At 46.9% G+C, this 20,968-nt stretch overlaps 1 protein-coding gene across 3 annotated transcripts in view; it reads right to left on the bottom strand.

Moving 5' to 3' along the window:
* The window catches only part of ARL15 (ADP ribosylation factor like GTPase 15), a 371,944-nt gene that overhangs the window by 216,828 nt on the left and 134,148 nt on the right, over positions 1-20,968 (bottom strand). For all 3 annotated transcript variants that reach the window (XM_066377760.1, XM_066377778.1, XM_066377769.1), the window contains exon 2: positions 12,825-12,969. In XM_066377760.1, the coding sequence (XP_066233857.1) occupies positions 12,825-12,969 (145 nt within the window). The remainder of the gene's footprint in view (positions 1-12,824; positions 12,970-20,968) is intronic.

The following is a 20,968-nucleotide window of genomic DNA, read 5'->3' as shown; positions in this document are numbered from 1 at the left end:
AAAGTAACCCAAGCAATGTTATTTTATAGGTGTATAAAAGTTTCTGCCGAATGCTCATAAATGTTCTCTCTCCAAACAGAACACGTGTGGCCAGGTTTATACTGCGAAGGTAGATACAGTCTTCCATTTGCTAACTCCATATTATTTTTACAATAAGGCTGTAGTAATTAATGTTCAGAGGACTGAGCCTAGATAGTCCAGAAAGAAAGAAAATGCACAATTCATGGAAAGGAAACAAGACGTTTCTACTTCAGTCTCTCTCAATGTTTGCAATGAATTAAAAAGAAATAAAGTCAAAGACACACATTTGGTTCACCAGCAGGGCAATCCAGAAGGGTGACAATTATCAGATCAACTGTGTGTCGTTCCTTTGCATTGGACTGGATGAGGTCAAGATGGGAGGTGAATATTTATCAGAGACAAAGGTCCAGCCAGGAAAATACCTTCCTTAAAGGGGTGCCTGGAGGGGTAACACTCGGCTCTGCGTGGTACACACTCTGGCTCTGCCATGACTGGTAGCAAGTTACTCAATTCCCCTAGCCAGCAAGTTACTCAATGCCTAGCTAACTTCCTTATCTGTAAATCAGAATGGATGGCACTCAGTGCTATCAAGGGTCTTTGAAAAAAGTAAAATAAATAAGTAACACTGAAGGTCAGCAAATGCGTCCTGGCCACTTTCTCCCAGTCCTGATCACATGCACCTCATGCTCTGATAGATTATGAAAGCGGTGTTGAGAATCAGACTTGCTGCATGACCAGGTGGTGGTGCAGTGGATAGAATGTTGGACTGGGACGCGGAGGACCCAGGTTCAAAACTCCGAGGTTGCCAGCTTCCAGCTTGAGTGTGGGCTCATCTGGTTTGAGCAAGTTGAGCCCAAGTTGAGCGTGGGCTCATCTGGCTTGAGCAAGGGGTCACTGGCTCTGCTGTAGCCTCCCCCACCCCCCACCCCGTCAAGGTACATATGAGAAAGCAATCAATGAACAACTAAGGTGCCGCAACAAAGAATTGATGCTTCTCATCTCTCTCCCTTCCTGTCTGTCCCTATCTGTCCCTCTCACTGTCTCTGTCATAAAACACACACACACACACACACACACACACAAAACAGACTTGCTGTCACAGAAATAAGCACTTGTCATGAGCTCCCAGACCACACGTTGGGAGGCTGCCCTCGCTTCCAAACCCAGTTTGCACACTGGTTCTCAAACACGCCTGCTTCTCCCCATCCTCACCATGTCTGTGTACATCTCTTCCTTAACTACAACCTTTCGAGAGCTTTTCAGTACTCAAGATAGAGTCTGAAACACCGAACAAGGCCTCATCTGTCCGAGTTCCTCTCTTCTTCTCCAGGCATATTTGGTACCATCTCCCCCTCCACTGACATTCTTCAGTGTCTCTGAAGCAAGCTATGTCCCTTCTACCTCAGGGTCCTTGCAAAAGCATGTGTTCTTTGCCCCTGTGGCAAAATCTTCCTCCTTTGGGTGGTGTTTTAACATCTCTTTCAGATGAGTTTTCTCTGGTGTTCTGGGAACAGGTTTTGTTTTGTTTTGGAATCATTATTCTTCCAGCACTCAGTACTTGTATGTGATTTACACTGGTGTAATTACATATCAGTTTATTTATTTGTGTTATGCCTGTCCCCCAGCTGGACTACCCAATGGTGGAGATACAATGTATCCTGCATGCTTCTAGGCACATCCCAGGACCTCAGTATCTGTTTGAAGATTTGTGCTAAGGGCTGATGTTTGCTTCCTAATTGAGCTGTCACCATAGTCCGAAAGCCCAGGTCGGCACAAGTGTCCCAGGAGGAAAGGGAAGCCTCAAAGGGTCCCTCTCTCAAAATCTGAACCCAGGTCCTGTCCTAAGCTAACCTTAGCCTCCTCCACAGACCACATGCTGATAGATTCAGACTTTTTTGTCCAATTGGAAGCCTACATCCCAGTGAAGCTAACTGGGGAAACACACACACACACACACACACACACACACACACACACACACACACACACGTCTAATAAACTCACTAATTTATTTTCCCTACTACTCATAAATAATCCCATACAAGGAGCCAAACTAAGTGCTCTCGGGTCTACACTGCATTGGCTGCTGCTTAACGGAATACAAACAACAGCCTGAGTAGAGAAAGTGTTCAACAGACATTCTTCCTAAAACCAAGGACTTGGGTGGGGAGTGACAAAGTCGGGCTGACTCTGCACGACAGCGTGCTCCCTGGGGCTGCCTCCCACAGGAAGCGTCCCCTGATGCGCTGGACAGGAGAGCTGCTGTGACCACAGCGCTGCTGTCCTGGGGGTGCTAGCTGCAGCTCTCACCCTCACCAGTCTGAGAATGGAATTCGTGCTCATGAATCCCTCTTCTGCAAGATCAGTGGTCGAGATCAGCTCCCTGAAGTTTTATCCATCACTCGGATTCCATTTTTGACATTAAACAAGAAGAAGAAAGAAAACAAAAGTAACCACTGAGTCAGTCATCAATGGCTTTTGGTCTTTGGCTGAGGGCCTCGGGAAAAGGTCTCCCCAGACTCCACTCCAACAGTTCGATGTCTGAAGCCTAAGCTAGCAGTCATTTTTTCCTGGCCTATCTAAGCTACATTAGCAAGACCGAAACCTCCCTTAAGAGATAATCCCACTAATTTTAATAAATATATGACTTAGGGAGTCTTGGGGGAAATCACTGTTAGCATAGACTTTCAGTTTTTTTGTCTTTTAGTCCTTAAATCCAACAAAACCTGTGCTATAGAAGAGAGGTGGAGTTGAAATTTTTAAGGCAGGGAAAACATTTCTGGAATTGAAACAAGATTAGTTTCAGGAGGGAGGCTAGTCTATTTTTATTCCTTGTGAGGAACACATGAGTATTTTACTTGGACCTCCAGGCCCCCTTCCCCCACCCCTCCTACCACACACGTACACAGATATGTGGCTCGTGGTTCTGCCACCCGTGGGTCACTCCAAGAAATGCTGAAGGGAAAAGACATTCCACAGATCTGATGTCCCTGGCCTGGACCAAGGGTATGCGTCTTACCATGGTAAGTTTTGTACTGTTTGGACAAGGGTCCAGTGAAATTCTTTTAAATATGGTTTCCACGTCATAAAAGGAAATCCAATCTATTGGCATTTCTAAAGCACAATCCTTGAACAGATACCAAGATTTCACTGTTTAGCTTGTCTCTCATTTGACCTAACACATAGGCAAGCTAATAATACTAATGTTATTACAAGATGCCTCATTCAAATTTTCATGACGTTGTCTGGATTTCTTTCAAAGTCTCGTGATCTTTTTCTATTTTAACTGAATGACACACTATTTGACAAGCTTTCAAACGCAGTAATACCTATCCCTAAAAAGACCTTTTCAACCTTTTTTCAATTCCAAGAGTTCACTTTTCTGTAGGTTGTCCTCTAGGTTACATCCATATATTATCCAAAGTCTTCCAACTCCATTCCTCTGACTTAAAAACAAACAACAACAAAAAAGAATATTTGTGTAATCTACAGGTTAACAAGCCCTTTTATCAACAAATTCCTGTGCATATACAGTCAAGGAATTCGCTCCGGACAGAGTTCACTTGTTTCTAGACCAAGGTGCAAGCTACCCCATTTTCTTTTCCTTCCACCAGGACCTGCTCTCTGAACTATGACAATTTAAAGATCTCTTTAAAATGATGTCAAAGGTGAAGGATTGCCGAAGTTCACAATCCACCAAAGTCTAGAGTCCCCTTCCTTCTGAAGAAAACGCACACCCTCCTCTTGCTGAAACTGGACACACTACCCTTCCTAGGACAAGTTTTCATTCTAAGAAACTAATTCTCAATGTAGACTCTCTTTTCAACTGTTCCAGACTCTGGGCAAATATTTCATTTCTCGTTGGCTTGGTATCCTCAAAACATTACAGAGAAATCATCTTAAAGAATAAAACATCACATAATTTGGCAATACCAACAAAGCACATTGTTTTTATGTGTTCTTTTATAGTTTTCAATTCAAAACTACAGTGTTTCATGCTTTAGTTTTAAAAATCAATGTAAATTTAATTTTCCTTTATTGAAGATTTGAAAAGATTATAGACTAGGAAATATATTCAATTGAGGTACCACAATTTAATTAACAAACTCCCTTGTTATAGGGCATTTAAATTACTCCAAGCTTTAGTTAATCAAGATGTTGCAATGAATCACTTTGTGCATATAGTTTCTTTGAAATTACGTTCAAAATAAATTCTCAGTGGCCCAAATACTAGGTCAAAAAATGTGAAGGGTTTTTGATAATCTTTGACTTACATAAATAATGGCTTTCTAAGAAAAGGGACACCACCAATCAATCACAATGCCACCGATAAAGCATGCCACTCCAACCTTACCAGCATAATCACAAAGAAACACATTTTGGTTAGTTTAGATACAAAATTAACATCTTGTTTATTCTCTAGTAAAATCAAGCTTTGGGTGAAGTTAAAGCTTTTCCATTTATTTGTAAGCTATGAGTTCTTTTCGTGAATTATCTTTGTGTGGTGTTAGCTTAATTTAGCAATGAGATTCTAGAGACTATTGGTACGTGTGATTGAGTTCTCCCCGTGGGATAGCCACATACTCTGACCCGGGGCAAATATTTCTGAACCGTATGTGTCTTAAGTTTAACTTTCCAGAACTTCTCCCTTCTCCACTTGTACACAGTTCTGTTCCCTGATCGTCCCCTTTCTCGCCATGGTCCTCAGGCGCCTGCACTGCTCCCCCGCCTTCACATGGACTGTTTTGTGCCCATGCAGCTCCCTGACATCCTCATGTCTTCTCCTTGTCACCTTCCGTGCCATTGGGCTTTGTCATTCCACCTCCCAGGCTGCTCTCTGCTTACCTACACACACACACCCGCCGTGCACACCGAAGGAACGTGGCAGTCTGAACAAGCCAGTTCTGCCTGTCGGAACTCAAGCACTGACTGGTTTTTGTGGGTCCACGGGCAAGTGGAACCAGCCTGCTGCCCACCCTCCGGTGCCCTCCGCCATCACTGATGTGCTTCTCCAACCTCTTGCCCACCACCTTCACTAGCTACACTGTACACAGAGATTCAACAAGCCAACATCAACCCCCTCCAACTTTTTCCTATCCTCACTCACGCCTGGCACACCCAACTCTGCACTACATTCGTCAGAACAAATGGGTGTGCCCCTCAAGGGGTCAGTTTCGGGAAGGCTAGTCCATTTCTATCCTTATCCTTTGTGTAGAAGAACCCGTATTTCACTTGGTTCTACAGACCAACCTCCCCCTGACCTCCTAACACACATACACTTAGGTTGTCAAATTTATTGGCATAACGTTGTTCATTATATCTTCTTTGACTATTTATAGAATCTCTATTCATGTAACCTCTCTTCATTCCTGGTATTGTTAATTTGTGCCTTCTTTGATTCTTTTTCCTGATCAATTTGGCTAAAGTTTTATGATTTTATTGACCATCTCAAAAAAAACTAGCTATCAGTTCCAATGATATTCTGTACTGTTTTTCTATTTCATTGATTTCCACTTTGATCTTTATGACTTCTTTCTTTTTACTTTAGGTTTAATCCATTTTCCCCTTTTCGTTTCTTAAGGTGGAAGTTGGGGTCACCGAGTTGAGGCCCTTCTTTTCTAATCTAGGTTTTTAGTGCTGTAAAATTTCTCTAAAGTCCTGTTGTAGCAGCATCCCACGAATACTGATAAATGGTATTTTCATTCAGTGCGAAATGCTTCAGAATTTCCCTTCTGATGTCTTCTTTGATCCATGACTTTAGAAGTTATTTAATTTCCAGATATTTGAGGATTTTTCCAGGGAGCTTGTTATTGATTTCTAGTTTAACTTCACTGTGGTTTGAGAACATATTTGGTATGAATTGATTCCTTTTAAATACAATGACACTTGTTTTATGTCCTCAATTACATTCCATATGCACTTGAGGAGAATGTGCTCTGCTGTTGTTGGGGACAGTCTTTTATAAAGTTTAATTAGGTCAACTTTCTCTGGCTGATTTTCATCCTACATGTTCTATCAATAACTGAGAGAAAGTTGTTGAAATCTCTGACTATAATTGTGGGTTTATCTATTTCCCTCTTGAGTTCTGTTTGTTATTTTGTCTATTTTGAAGCTGTTATTACATACATAAATTTTTAGCATTATTATGTATGTCCTCTTGATCAAATGGTTTCTTCATCATTGTAAATAAACTACCTTATCCCTGGCATTGCTCTTTGTTCTAAAATTTACATTGTCTGATGTTAATACAGCCAGTCCAATGTTCTTTGGACAACTGTTAGTATGATATAGCATTTCTCATCCTTTTATTTTTAAACTATTGGCATCTTTATATTTAAAATTTGTTTCCTTAAATCAGCATGTAGTTGGGTCTCGCTTTTTGGATATGAGCATATCAATCGCAGCCTCTTAACTGAAGAGTCTAGACTATTTACAGTTAATCTGATTACTGATGGTTAGGTTTGAATCTCTTACCGTGGTGCTTGTCACCTATTCACCTATTTGTCCTATCTAGTCTCATTCCTTTTTGTCTCTTTTTTCTGTCTTTTGATAAAATATTTTAAATCAAAATTGAAATTCCACCTTATCGCATTTGTTGCCTTATTGCCTATCTATATTATTTTAGTGGTTGTCTCAGGGTTTCTAGCTCATCTTTTTAACCTGTCACAGTCTACCTTCATGGGTTACTATATCACTTCACGTATAAGAAACTTAAAATAGTGTTCTTCCCCTTCTCCCTTTTATGCTATTGTTTTCATGCATTTTACCTTGACATGTCACACGCCTCACAATATTTTGTTATTTTTGCTTAAACAATAATCTTGTAAAGAGACTGATAATAAGAACTGAATCTTATATATTTACCAATGTAGTCTCCATTTCTAGTATTTATCATTTCTTTGTGTACATCCAGATTTCCAAGAAGATTTTTTTTTCCTGCCTGAAGGGGCTCTTTGAACATTCTTATAATTCTGGTCTGCTAGCAATCGATTAGTTTAGATTTTTGTGCACCTCAGAAAGACTTTATCTTGCCTTTCTTTTTTGAAAGATACCTGGGCTGGGTGTAGTTGATCACTTCTTCCCTTCACTGCTGCAACGTGCTTTTCCCGTCTTCTCACTCGCCTTGTTACCAGGAGAAATCCTTACCGTTGTTCCTCTGTAATATCTTTTATCTGCGTTTAAGGTTTCCTCTTTGTACACTCAGGGTTCTCCACAAAGAACCAACAGGATGTGTCTGTCCACAGAGAAAGACATTTATTGTAAGGAATTGACTCACACAATTGTAGAGGCTGGGTCAGCAGGCTGGAGACCCAGGAAACTGCCGACACTGCACTTCAAGCATGAAAGCCAGCCACCACAGAAGTTCTTGCTCAGGGGAAAGCGGTCTTTGGTTTCATTCAGACCTTCAACTGATGGGATGGGGCCCACCCACGTTCTAGAAAGAGCAACCTCCTTTATGCAAAACTGACTGGTTTCAATATTAACTTCTTCTGACAACACTCTGACTGAAACACCCAGAATACTGTTTGAGCACATATTTGAGTAGCAGGGCCCAGCCAAGTTGGCACGTGACATTAACCATCACCAGTTTTGAGTGATTTCATTATGACGTGCTTTGGTGTAGTTTTGTTTATCTCTCGTGTGTGGGGTTCAGTGAGCTTCTTGGATCCAAGTTAACAGTTTTCTTCAAGTTTAAAAATATTTCATCCATTACTTCTTCACACCGTTTTCTGTCCCTTTTTCCACTCTCTCACTGTCACAGAAGCCAATTACCCACACGTTAGGTGACTTGAAGTTGTCCCACAGCTCATTGACAGTCTTTGCATTTTCTCCTCTGTGTCTCTTTGTCTTTACTTTGGGTAATCTCTAATGTTAATTCTAATGTTAATGTCTTCAAGCTTATTAATCTTTTGATCTGTAATGTCTAATCTGCCATTCATCCTATTTGGTGCATATTTCATTTAAGATACTATAGTATTCCCAACTAGCAATTTTATACGGTGTTTCTCTTTAATATCTCCCATAGCTCTACTTAACTTTAAGAACAAAAAGAATTAAGTTATAATAATGGTTTTAATGTACTTCATTGCTAATTCTAAAATTTATGTCAGTTCTACATCAGGTTCAATAGACTGATTCTCCTTCTCATTATAAATCGTGTTTCCTGCTTCTGTGTGTGTCTGGTCATTTTTGATTGAGCATCAGACATTGTGAATTTTACCTTGTTAAATGTGGGAAATTTTTAGTTTCTGTAAATGCTACACAGTTTTGTTATGGATGCATTACAGTTATTAGGAAACTTTCAGACTTTAGTCTTTTAAAATTTTTCTTTAATTTTCCATTGATTTGAGAGAAAGAGAGAGAGAGAGAGAGAATGAGAGAAGCATCAACTTCTTGTTTCACTTAGCTGTTCCATTTAGTTGTGCCCTCCTTGGTCGCTTCTTTTACATGCCCTGACCATGTAGACCATGGGTCAAATCCGTGACCTCTGGCATTCTGGGCTGACGCTTTACCCACATAACCACCCAGCCAGGGCCAGACTTTAGTCTTAATATAATTGATTAGGTGGACCCAGAGCAATGCTCAGCCTGGGCCAACCCCAAGGAAAGACCTTCCTGAATACTCTACCCAGTACCTCATAAATTATGACGTTTCCAGTCCCACTAGAGCAGTGGTTCCCAACCTGTGGGTCGCGACCCCGGTGGGGGTCGAACGACCAAAACACAGGGTCGCCTAAAGCCGTCGGAAAATACATATTTATTATACAATACATATTTATTATACAATACATTGCTGGAAACTGACATGAGGTCTGACTATTCTCTCTTCCTTCGCTCTCTGCCACCCAGTGTGACTGTCACTCCGGCGGAGCAATCCCGTGTGACCCTCACTCCCCATCCACACAGTGACAGCCCATGCAGGACCCCGCTCCACAGAGCCGTTCTCTCGCCTCGGACCACTTCCCATCCCGCGTCTCTGCACCCTGAGTCGCTGCCCAGGCAGGCTGCTCACTGTCCTGAGTGTCCCTGTGCTGGCCACCTGGCTCTCCCCACCCTGCCCCCTCTGCGCTGACCTTGCCCGCCACAGGGCCTTCTCTCCTCCCCTGGGTGAGGATATTCACTCTCTCTCCCAACACTCACATCCACACCATCAAGTGTGGCCCGTAGCACACTCTGAATCAGCCCTGGGCATATGTTAACATTCAACAAGTGCAGACTGCGTGTCATCGGAACACGAATCTCCCTGACTGGGGTGTACACTGCTCTATGGCAGAGACTGGCACAGAGTTGTCCCCAAGGCACTGCGTCTGGTTCGCAGCTCACAGAAGTGTACTACACCAAAACATTAGCCAACTTAGTACCTAATTCATCAGAAAAGCAAACTAGCACACAGAGTTACAATGGGTTCCAGAAAAAGGAAAACATGACTGACACCTTTAATAAAAACCAATATAGCCTGACCAGGTGGTGGCGCAGTGGATGGAGCGTCGGCCTGGGATGCGGAGGACCCAGGTTCAAGACCCCAAGGTCGCTAGCTTGAGCGCGGGCTCATCGGGTTTGAGCAAAGCTCGTCAGCTTGGACCCAAGGTCACTGGCTTGTACAAGGGGTTACTCGGTCTGCTGAAGGCCCATGGTCAAGGTACATATGAGAAAGCAGTCAATGAACAACTAAGGTGTCACAATGAAGGGCTGATGATTGATGCTTCTCATCTCTCTCCATTCCTGCCTGTCTGTCCCTATCTATCCCTCTCTCTGACTCTCTTTGTCTCTGTAAAAAATTTAAAAAAAATAATAAGAAAAAACAATATAGGGGCCTGGCCGGTTTGCTCAGTGGTAGAGCATCAGGCCGGCATGTAGAAGTCCCAGGTTCGATTCCTGGCCAGGGCACACAGGGGAAGTGCCCATCCGCTTCTCCAATCTTCCCCTTCTCCTTCCTCTCTGTGTCTCTCTTCCTCTCCCACAGCCAAGGCTCCATTGGAGCAAAGTTGGCCCTGGCGCTGAGGATGGCTCCATGGCTTCAGCCTCAGGCGCTAGAATGGCTCCAGATGCAACGGAGCAACGCCCCAGATGTGCAGAGCATTACCCCCTGGTGGGCATGCCAGGTGAATCCAGGTTGGGCACATGCGGGAGTCTATCTCTCTGCCTCCCTATTTTTCACTTCAGAAAAACACACACAAAAAAGCCAATACAAACCATAGTCTATAGTTTATAAATAATACATCATAAAAATTATTTACAAGAAATATTTTACGCTGTCACTGTAAATCGTGCATCCAGCTGTAGTGTCCCTTGTTTATAGCTCTTATACATGGTGAGGGACGTCATTTTGCTTGGAAAGAATTAGGAAGTTAATGAAGTTTGTATCATTACATAATACATTTCTCAAACAATATCCAATTTCACAAACAGCAAATATACAGTTACATCAGAAATCCTAAGCCGTAGGTCCCACTAAACTTCCTCTGCAGACACCCAGGCTCTGCCCCTCACCATGGGAGGACAGCCACATCCCCCTACCTGTGAGCCTCAGATGATCTGAAGACAGAAAGTGGAGAAAGGATCTTACCTGTCATACAAGGCTGTGGTGAGGCTCCCCGAGTACTTTAAATGAAAACATACTGATTTGATTCATTGTTGTCTGCTTATTCACTCAACAAACATCTGTAACTATGCCCAAACTTTGTGCCAGGTTCTGGAGGCAAAAGACCACATAAGAAAGATGCGGGAATCTGCCCTTGGGAGTTTACACCCCAGGATGGGAGACACACGTGGACAGCAGTGTTGCAGGCACTAAACTGTAGAAATTCAAACAATGTACATGGTGGAGGGAGCAGGGGGCACTCGGTTCTATCTGGGGGAGGGGGCAGGGAGCAGTCGGTTCTATCCAGGGGAGGGGGCAGGGAGCGCCCGTCTATCCCAGGGACCCAGGGATGTGGCAGAGAGCACTACGTTCTATCCTGGAGAGGGGGCAGGGAGTACTTGGCTCTATCCAGGGGAGGGAGCAGGGAGTGCTTATTCTATCTGGGGGAGGGGCAGAGAGTGCCCGTTCTATCTGAGGGACAGGGATGGTAGTAACTGGGAATGGGGTCACGGGTGAGGCTGTGCTGAGCTCTGCTGCCCGCTCTGTGGTCTCACCAGTCACCCTGGACCCCACACACCTCTCCTTATCCTTATCCAAGCTGCTGTCTCTGGGTCCTTACAGGTCCACAGTGTATCCACAATTCTAAAATCTGACAGGCTCTTATAACTTGCACTTTTTTTTTTCTAACTTATTTGGTGGCAAAACCTGACCTAAGCTGATGCAGGGCTCCTGATCATCAATATTTTTCCTGCTTATTAGGAAATCCCAGTTAATGATTCCCCATCCACCCATCACCTAAGCCAGGACTAGAGTCATCCTTTGGCTTCTTTCTGTCTCCCACCATCCAAACCCAACTGGCCAACAAACCCTGTTCACTGTAGCCCTCAAATTAGTATCCTATCTAATCCCTCCTCCCTATCTGTGGTCACTGCCTTCGTTAAAGCCCAAAAGGAGGTCCACGGTTCAGCCTCCATGCGATGGCTGGCGTGATTCTTCTCTTGTGAATATCTGATCATGTGGTCTTCCTGCTGACAACACTTGGACGCCTCTGCACGATCTATAGGAGAAGCTCAGATTCCCGAGCACAATATGAAAGGGTCGCCAAGATCTGCCCACCACCTGTCTCTCGGGATTCGGCTCCTGGCCTGCTACCAACTGTGCACAGCAGACACACAGAAATGTGGTTCCCAGGAGGAGCCCGTCTGTTCCTGGAATCCCCGTCTTCACATGAGCTTTCCCGCTGCCCCCAAATCCTCCTCCCCCTGCCTGTCCGCCAGGCTTTCCTCCAACGACAGAATGCCCTCGCACATCCTCCCTGCTCCCAGGCAGCCACAATGACCCCTCCTCCTCCCTTGTGTGTTCTTGGACACAAACTTCATGTTCACGTGGCCAGCAGACCGAGTCTCCTAGAATGTGGGGATCGTTGCTTATTCCCTGTTCCTGACAACTGGATGTAGCACCAAGTAGGTGATCAGAAAAAGCCGGCTGCATGAACAATTGTTACAACCATCTCAATGTCCCTTGTCAGCTTGTCCATGATAGCTCTGTCCTGAATCCCCTATACCTGCCTAATTTTCTCTAACGGATGCTCTTCCTTCCTGCTCCACGGTCAGAAGAGAAAGAGGGAGCATGTGGGAAGTGACAGCAGCTGTAGGAAGCACGTGACATTCTGGACTGGGTAATTTTTTGTGGTGGAGCCTGTGTTGGCCCTTCAGGGATGCTGGGCAGCATCCCCCCCTATGCCCATGGGCATCAGTGACACTCCTTCCCACATGTGACAACCAGGACGTGGGCAGATGTGGCCGCTCTCCCTGGTGGAGAGTCACTGCCCGGGCTGAACCTGACAGTGGTCCCTGTGTCAGAGGAGTCCCAGTGGCCACGCGGGGAGAAGACTGATACTCCACCAGCCGTACTGTTCAGGGAACGCGTGACCGTGACACCCCCGGGGCCAGTGCTGAACCCACTTGGTCAGAGCCCCCAAGTCCCAGGTCCCCAGCGACATTCTCCTGAGTGTGATGTACTCAGCGGCACCGAAAGGACCTGCTACAGGGACGGAGGGTACAGCAGTTGAAGGCGACTAAAGCCCCCCCCCCACACACACCTACGCCTTCAACAGAGCAGCTCAACATAAAATATGTGGAAACAGCCACAAAGAGAGGGGAGGGGAGGGAGGGGACCCCACACACAGAAACGAGGACGGGCCGGGCCGTGTGGGCACCCACCTGTGGTCGACACGATGTGCTCAGGGCTCTCGCTGCAGAGCTTGGACAGCAGGCTGGTCTTGCCGGAGCCCGTGAGGCCTATGCAGACCAGGTCATACTCCGGCCGGGCGGGTGGCGGTCCCTTGCAGCACAGTGCTCGGAAACACTGCCAAGAGAGGGGGGAGTGAGAACACGGACACAGGGCTCAGTGACACAGTAACTACAGACAAGTCACTGATGACTCAGGAGCAGTGGGGGACCCAGAGGGCACTCTTTCACCAAAAACTCCAAGTCGCCCCCCACCCGCCCTGGGGACGACACAGATTTGGACGTCACAGCGCCCCTGCAGAAACACGTGCTCTGCTAAGGGTGTGACGCGTTTACAGGTGGGGCTTCCCGCCCAGGGTGCGCACAGGAAGATCAGACAGAACCACTCGGAGGAGTGCTCTGCAAGGCAGCTGGCCTGTTCTCTAAAATCACTATGTCTCCCAATGGCCGAGGAAGCGCTCCTGCTTACAGACAACCAAAGAGACGAGATCACAGAACACAATGCCCTCCTAGATTGGACCTCGGAGGGGAAATGCCACCAATGCCATTACTGGGCAAACAGGTGACGGCTGTAGAGAGGCTGCATATTAGATAACAGAAGTGCATAAGGTTCCATTTCCTAAATGTAATCACTGCACTGTGTTTATAGAAAGAAAATGACCTATTGCCAGTTATGACAACATGGACGAACTTTGATAACATTCTACTGAGTCAAATCAGTAAATGAGAAAAAGCTAAGAACTGTATGATTTCACAAATTTTGACATAAATGGACATAAATAAAAGTGAAGTGGACATAGATAAAAGTGAAGTGGTTACCAGGAGGAGAGGGCTGTGGGGGAGGGGGGTAAAGAGGGACAAATATATGGTGACGGAAAATGATCTGACTTTGGGTGATGGGCACACAACACAATCAACAGTTCAAGTGCTACAGATGTTCACCTGAAACCTATGTACTCTTATTGATCAATGTCACCCTGTTAAATTTTCTAAATAAAAATTAAGAAAAAAAACATACGAACACTTTAGAGATGAAGAGTCTTGACATATGCAACTAACTTGCTAAGAGAAATTCTAAGTCTGCTTCTGTGTATGGTGGGGGTATGACAGGACAACATGGGAACATGGCCATGACTAGTGACACTGAGTGAACGGTCCACAGGGGAACGTCTTGTCCTCGTCTTACGGCTCTTTCATTGTGTTTCATAATTAAGAGCTTTGTAAAAACCATCCACCAGGGTCTCTGCACATAGTAGTGGTGTTTAACCTTAGCTAAATTCTGTCTGGGGTCACCTGACCTCGGTACCATGAACTGCCACGTGGCTGGTACACCAACCTGCGTGCCCTGTGGGAGGGGAACACAAGGGCATTTGGGAGACAGAAGCCACTCATGCAGTTTCTGTTCTGTCCATTTACTGGGCACCCACTTGTTAGGGGCCGAGGGTGCGCCAGCTTGTAAGCCTGACACCTGTTCGGTCCTCAGTGATGCTAGAGGGGAAGGAAGAGGGGTACAAAGCAGCAGGTGGACCTACCATCAGGTTCCCCGTGACCATGAGAAGAGACCTGTAGCAAGGCCGGGCTAACCCTTCTTAGATGAAATCTGACGCCTGACTGGCTGTCACACTCTCATAAAACAGCCTGGTTATTTCTCTTCCCCCCTTCCTAGATCTACTTAGTCAACAGTTTCTGACCATGCCACCTCTGCCAACGGCTCTAGGATCTGCCCACGTCTCTGCCAGCGTCACCTGGACAGCACTGCCATTCTCCCACAGGTCCCAGGGCCTTGATGCCTGGTCTCCCTTCTCCACCTTCTCCACACAGCAGCCGCTGGGATTGCTCAGGGAAACAAAATCTGATCATGTGTGTTTGACCCCATTCTGTGACGTCCCCCTGCACTTGGGCCCAAACTCTGATCACAAATACAACGTAATGGAGGGCCCTCTATGACCCTCCTCTAGCCATCCCTCCAGCCTCGTCCCCCCATCCCTCTGCTCGACACGCCCGCCTCCGGCCATACGAACCCTCCAGCACCCCTGGGCACTCGCCCTGTGCCAGCCCCACTCCCCCCAGCTCTTGGCTTAGCAAACGCTTCATCCGCTTCTGGTTCAGCTCAGACACCCCTTCCTCGGGGCACCCCCCTGGTCCTACGGGCACACAGCGCTCCGTGTCGCAGCCCCCGGCATACCATGAGCTCATCACCCAGCCCTCACAGCCCCTTATTCATCACCAGACTGCCCGTCTTCACCCCACTGTCCCCGGGGCTTCAAATGTATCCTCCATAAAAAACTGCTGAATAAAGAATTAACCACATGAAAGCATCAGCCAAGGGGAAAAAGTAAGTATGAGGACTAAAGACGAGTAAAAAGCTTGGTCTGCACTCTCTGGGCTCCAAGGACAGGGTGTCAAAAGTCCAGAAGGCCCGGACTCTGTCATGCGCCTCGAGGCCCGCACTTAGCGCAGTCCCCAGCAGTGTGGTTGTTGTACAGAATCTCCTTCCATTCCTGTGGTGGAGCTTCTTTCCGTCTCCAGTTCCCTCCTCCTCAGCTTTCAAGAGGTCCTGCCCACTTCTGGTAAACAATCCTGAGATCATCTCAGCCATAGTCTTCACAAATGTATTAAACTCCAACCATATGTCCTCTCAGCCCTGTCAAGCCTGGGAAGCCCTAATTACTTCTGTCTGCCTTCTCCGGCCACCCCTCCCACTCGGGCACACTGGTGGCTCTCCTCAGGCCTTACCAGACTGCCACTGTGCCACCTCCCACAAGGCTGATGGCAGCAACCATAAACAGCATTCAAGACGCAAACGCTTCGCATCCTGAGTTTGTATGAAGTCTAGCTGACATGGTCTGACTTTTCAGACCCATGAAAAAACAAGTCTTCTAGGCTCCTGAGGGTATGTATGTCTAAGATAGATACATGTATGCTGTGTATACACACATGTGTGGTATATGTATGTTGTACATGTATGTGTGTTGCATTATGTTGTGTGTGTGCATGTATGTGTAATGTAAGTGTGTTGTGTGTGCATGTGTGTAAGCTGTTTGTGTATGCACATATGTATGGTGTGTGTATTCCCTCAAAGACAACCGTTGGCTGGCAGCTACTCACTTAGGAGAGCTATGCCAGGTTCAGCCCCGGCAGGGTTGGCCATGGCAGGCAGCACCACAAGTCACACAGTGGTTTCTCTTCCTGTGTTCCTTTGATCTTTGTTGGTGGCAGGGGAGAGACCCTATTCCTACTCTGGTCACCCCTATTCTTGCTCACACCCCCTGACAGAATCCCCCTGGATGAAATGTTGCTAAGTACCATAAACTCTCAAAAATCTTTTTGTTTTAAACCGAGAAAGAAAGAGAGAGAAAGAGAAATGAGATGCGGCACTTTAGTTGTTTATTGACTGCTTACCATATGTGCCTTGATTGGGGGGCTCCAGCTAAGCCGATGACCCCTTACTCAAGCTAGCGACCCTGGACTCAAGCCAGCGACCTAGGGGTTATGTTGATGATCCCATACTCAAGCCAGTGACCCCGTGCTCAAGCTGGTGAGGCGGCGCTCAAGCCGGTGACCCCAGGATTTCAAACCTGGATTCTCAGCATCCCAGGTCAATGCTCTACCCACTGTGCCACCACTAGTTAGGTTCATAAACCTTAATACAAAATGATTAGTATGCTATCCTGTTTAAAATATTCATGGACCAATATGACAACACTCTGGCCAAAAGTTCTAGAATTTCATCTTCATGCTCCCATTAAGAACCAGAGTATAAAAACCCCAGCCTAACAATACCTATGTCACCACCTGTGCCTTTACTCTAGGTCATCTCAGACACTTCTGACAGGAAGCGCAACCCAGCAAGGACACTCTCTCTGCTCCACTCTCTCCTCCTCTCCCTATATCCTGCCCAGTGATGTCATCTCTGCCCCACGGTCCCAACCATCCAGATGTCAAAAACACCCAACAGGACATCTCTTTCCTGAATTTCAGGATCTGTTATTTCCAACTCTTCTGGAAGAACCCACACTAAATATGAATAAAACAAAAGCCTCCCCCCCCAAACCACAGGATATGAAAATAAGGTACTTTTGTAATATAAAAAGCCTAAAGGTTAGATTCACAATTATCACAAGGCAGAATCTTTGAATTGAATCAGAGAATCTTTGGATATTGATTTGAAATAAATAAATCCAATGATTAAACAGAAATAGTCCCAGGTTTTGAGCCAATACATAAGCCTTTTAAGAATAGGTTATTCAAATACAGGAGGCAGTGGGGGAGATTACGTCCCTATTTTTTGAGTCAGTTCCTAAAAACCCTATTAAGTTTTCACTTGTTTTTCACTTTAAAACTTAATGAAGCTTTGGATCTCATAGTCAGTTTACTTAAAATTACTTATTTAGGCCCCTAGACTATACTGTACCAAAGTTCATTGTGTCTGCCTCCCAAAGCGACTCCCCATTGTCAAGGGTAAGCCCCTTTCACAGTGCACAATGACGAGCACAATGCTGTCGCCGGTCCTGACAGCAAGTGGCAAACTCGGGCTCCATTCCCAGGCCAGACACTGGGGCATTGTGTGACTCCGCTCGGGCCACTGGCCTGCCCGCTCCGGTCTGCCGTGATTAACCGGTGACGTCTCAGTCCCGTCCGCACTTCCTCTCTGCAGGACCAGGCTGGGAAGCGTCAGCTCAAAGCCCGGTGCTCTAAGAAAGGCTCTGTCAAGGCTCTGTCTGCGGAAGGTAACACAGGTGTAGCGTCCTGAGCCCAGAGCCCAGTTGCCCCCCCTGCAGCCCAGACGGTGGCCCATCCCTCCTTCCCTGCTATCAGCACACAGCAGCCTGCAGTGCTCAGCTCCCCCCACCCCAACCCCAGTCACTAAAGCCCCTGGCCCTGGTCTTCAGCAGGAAGCAGAGGAACTACTGTGCCCTGGGCAGGGCGGCCAAGACCAAGGCCACTGTCTCTGCGGTAGACTGCTTCGGGTCTCAGGTCTTCCCCACAGGAGCAGGTTAAGGCCTGCTCCTACTCCGAACAGCAGAGCAGGACTCTCTTGTGCAACATCAGGATGCGGGGTGCCTCCCCCAGCACGTGCCCCCAGGCTGCGACCAACGCTGCATGTGAGGAAATGTGTGAAGGGCAAGGACCGGAAACCACAAGGGACGACTGGGTCAGTGACTTCCCACAGATCACAAAACGTTTGCCTGAGAAGCAGATGAGCTAGAAAGCAGAAGCGAAAACCTCCGGGAAGCCTGCTCAGAGGCGGATGAGCCCACATTATCAAGGGAAACAAGCTGAAGATGAAGTCGCAAAGGTCAAATGGGGGCCTGCCCTAAGTCTGGTGGCTGAGCGCCCATGTTTGGTAGGCCTGGCAGACCCCTGTCACGCAGGGACCCGGTGAAGAATGGCTCAGCACACTGACAGCGCATGGCACTGAGGAAGCACCTCCTCTTGCATCTCAGCCCTGCCATCTCAGCCCTCCAAACCACCGCCCTGCTGTCCCCCGCCAGTCTGAGCACCTCCTGCTTTCGGCCGCCCTGGTCTTGCGTAGCCGACAGGGAGGCCCGGGCCTTGTCTTCACCCTCAGAGCTCAGTTCAGGGACACCGCAATGAAGCCCCCTCAGGAACCAGCTCTCCCTCTACACCCTGGTCCTTGGTGCACACCTGTAGCCGTTAACACTTGTGCCACACGTATTTGCTTCTGACTGCAGAAATTATTAGCCGATAGAATTACATAAACTGACCCAAAGTCACATTCAAACTAGGACTCAATACTGGTTCAAAAGTGTCATTTTACAGCTTGCTAGGGTAGCTGATCACCAGCAGGGGCCAAAGGGATCCTGCAGCCTCAGAGTCATGCTCAACATCCTCCAGGTTTGGCCCGGGCCCCACCCTGCCAGCACTGCCTGCCACCCCCTGCCACTATACCCCTGGCTTCTGGGGACATAGTCTCTGTCTCCACTGGAACTCTGGTTCTCATCAATACATGCTGTTATTCTGGGCACCATTTCAACTTGACTGAAGCTCAGAAGAATCACTGGAAACCTTTCTCTGTCAGGCCCTGGCTGGGTGGCTCAGTGGATGGAGTGTCGTCCCGAAGTGCCAGTCACAGGTTTTAATCCCCAGTCAGGGCACGATCATTGAATGCATAACTAAAAGTGGAACTGGGCGGAATAGCGAGCTGATAATTCTCTCTCTCTCTCTTTCTCTTCCCTCTCCACCACCCCTCTCAAATCAATGGAAAAACTTAAAAAAAAAGAAAAAGAAAAAGAAAAAAGTCTCCAATCCACTTTGGGCTTCCCACAACCCTGCAGTCACACTGCCCAGACAGACTCTCTCCTCCTTATTTAAATTCAGGTCTCAGCAAGCTAGGCCTGGAGGTGTCCTATGGCAGAGAGCCGGTCTGCCTGGACCAGTGGCCTAGGCAGCCTGTCCCCACCCCTACCCCCATCCCCACCCTCACCCTCCTCACCCCTGCCGTGGAGCCCAGCACAGCGCTGCAGAAACGCTCTTTGGGTCAACGCAACCTCAGTTTGTCGGCGCTAAAACGCAAGAGAAAACGCACCCATGACTTGAAATGGCTTTATTTCTTTCCTAATTTGGTTTCCAAACCAAAAAAAAAAAAGGCCCAGTGTACATTCTGACCTCACCAACTCTCACAATAAAAAAAAAAAAAAGTGTTCAAAAATGATGTCAATTTCTAACATTAAACACGTTCAATAAACTAAAAATAAGAAGTCTGTAAATACTTAAAACTGCATGATCTACAATATTTTCCAAGTCTGTAAGAGTCGAAGAGGGGCCGGTCTTTTGAAAATACGACCAGAACGAGTAAGAGGACTTGTGAGGGCTGTTTCATCTGGAAAAGGCACAAGGAAGGACAGCTGTCCTGATAACTGGACAAAATCCACTGTGGGCAATCAACACCACCAAGAAAAGGCCGTAAGTGACAGGTGTGTTAATTCATTTACTCCTCGGAGTGATGCAAGGAGAACAGTCTCACATGCTTTTGTTGCTGCTCAGTCAGGACACTGAGGCCTGCAAAGTGAGACCACGTGCCCCAGGAACCAGGACCTGAGCCCTGGCCACCGTGGGACGCCACGGCTGCAGCTGCGTGAGACACCGGAGCTGAGGCTTGTAGGAGCCGGGAGGTGCATTCTGCTTGAGGACAGCACGCAGGCAGGAAAACGCCCTGGAGCTGGGGCTGCAGCCAGGCCTGGTTGCCTCTGGAGCTCTGACTCATGTCCTCTGGGCCTTGGTCCTGCAGGCAGAAATCAGAGCACCAGAGCGGGCTGTGTTGGTCCTTTGAGGGGTAATGTCTTAAGTCAGTCTGCCTCTGTGATGGGACAGACAGACAGCTGGCTGAGGAAAAGGCAGATGCACATCCTGAGCCTCACGCTGCAGACCTCCCACCACAGCAGACATGGGAATCCCTCTCCCGGCAGGTTAGAGGACTGGTTCCCGCTGAATTAGGGAGAAAGGGGGGTGAGTGGTTGGAGAGAAGCCAGGGACTAGGAAGTGCTATTGGCTTCTCGTTCCTGTCACTTGGCTATTTGCTTTTCTTTTCCTTAACCCTTTTTTTGTCCTCTGGAAAGAAGAAATTGTGCCTATGAAGGAAAGCCCATGCTGGCTGAGATTTCTGTGTCTAAGCATGGTGGCAGAGGAGAAAAAAAATCCCTAAAGAAACAGTTCTTAAATTTTCCCCCCGTAAAATATATGTGTAGATAAATTATACCTCAGTAAAGTAAATAAGCAAGTTGTTAACAAAATACAATATGTTGAGGGAGATTATGAAAGAAAAGACATGAATCCAATGGGTTGTGTAGAAATACACGTGGGGGAGATGAGCTATCATGAGCACCCAATCTCTTAGCTAATCTGTCCTTCCCACTTCCAAGACGAAAAATGAATTTGAAGTATCCTCTGATGCCTTTGGAGGAACTAGTGTGGCTGGCAAACAAGGGGAAAGAATAGAAGTTCAAAATGGCGCCCGTCACTACAGAAATAACCACCAGGCTATGGAGAGCTTGGAAGAGGCCCTTGGTCACCAGCAGAAGACCCCAGCAGAAGACAATTTCCCAGTCACAACAGCAATCCACTTTTTGAGGGGAAAAAGCCGGTGGCCCTTTAAG

This window comes from Saccopteryx leptura, chromosome 1 (assembly GCF_036850995.1).
Source record: "Saccopteryx leptura isolate mSacLep1 chromosome 1, mSacLep1_pri_phased_curated, whole genome shotgun sequence".
NCBI lineage: Eukaryota > Metazoa > Chordata > Mammalia > Chiroptera > Emballonuridae > Saccopteryx > Saccopteryx leptura.
The sequence above is the reverse complement of the archived record's forward strand: the minus strand, read 5'-3'. Positions and strand labels throughout refer to the sequence as shown.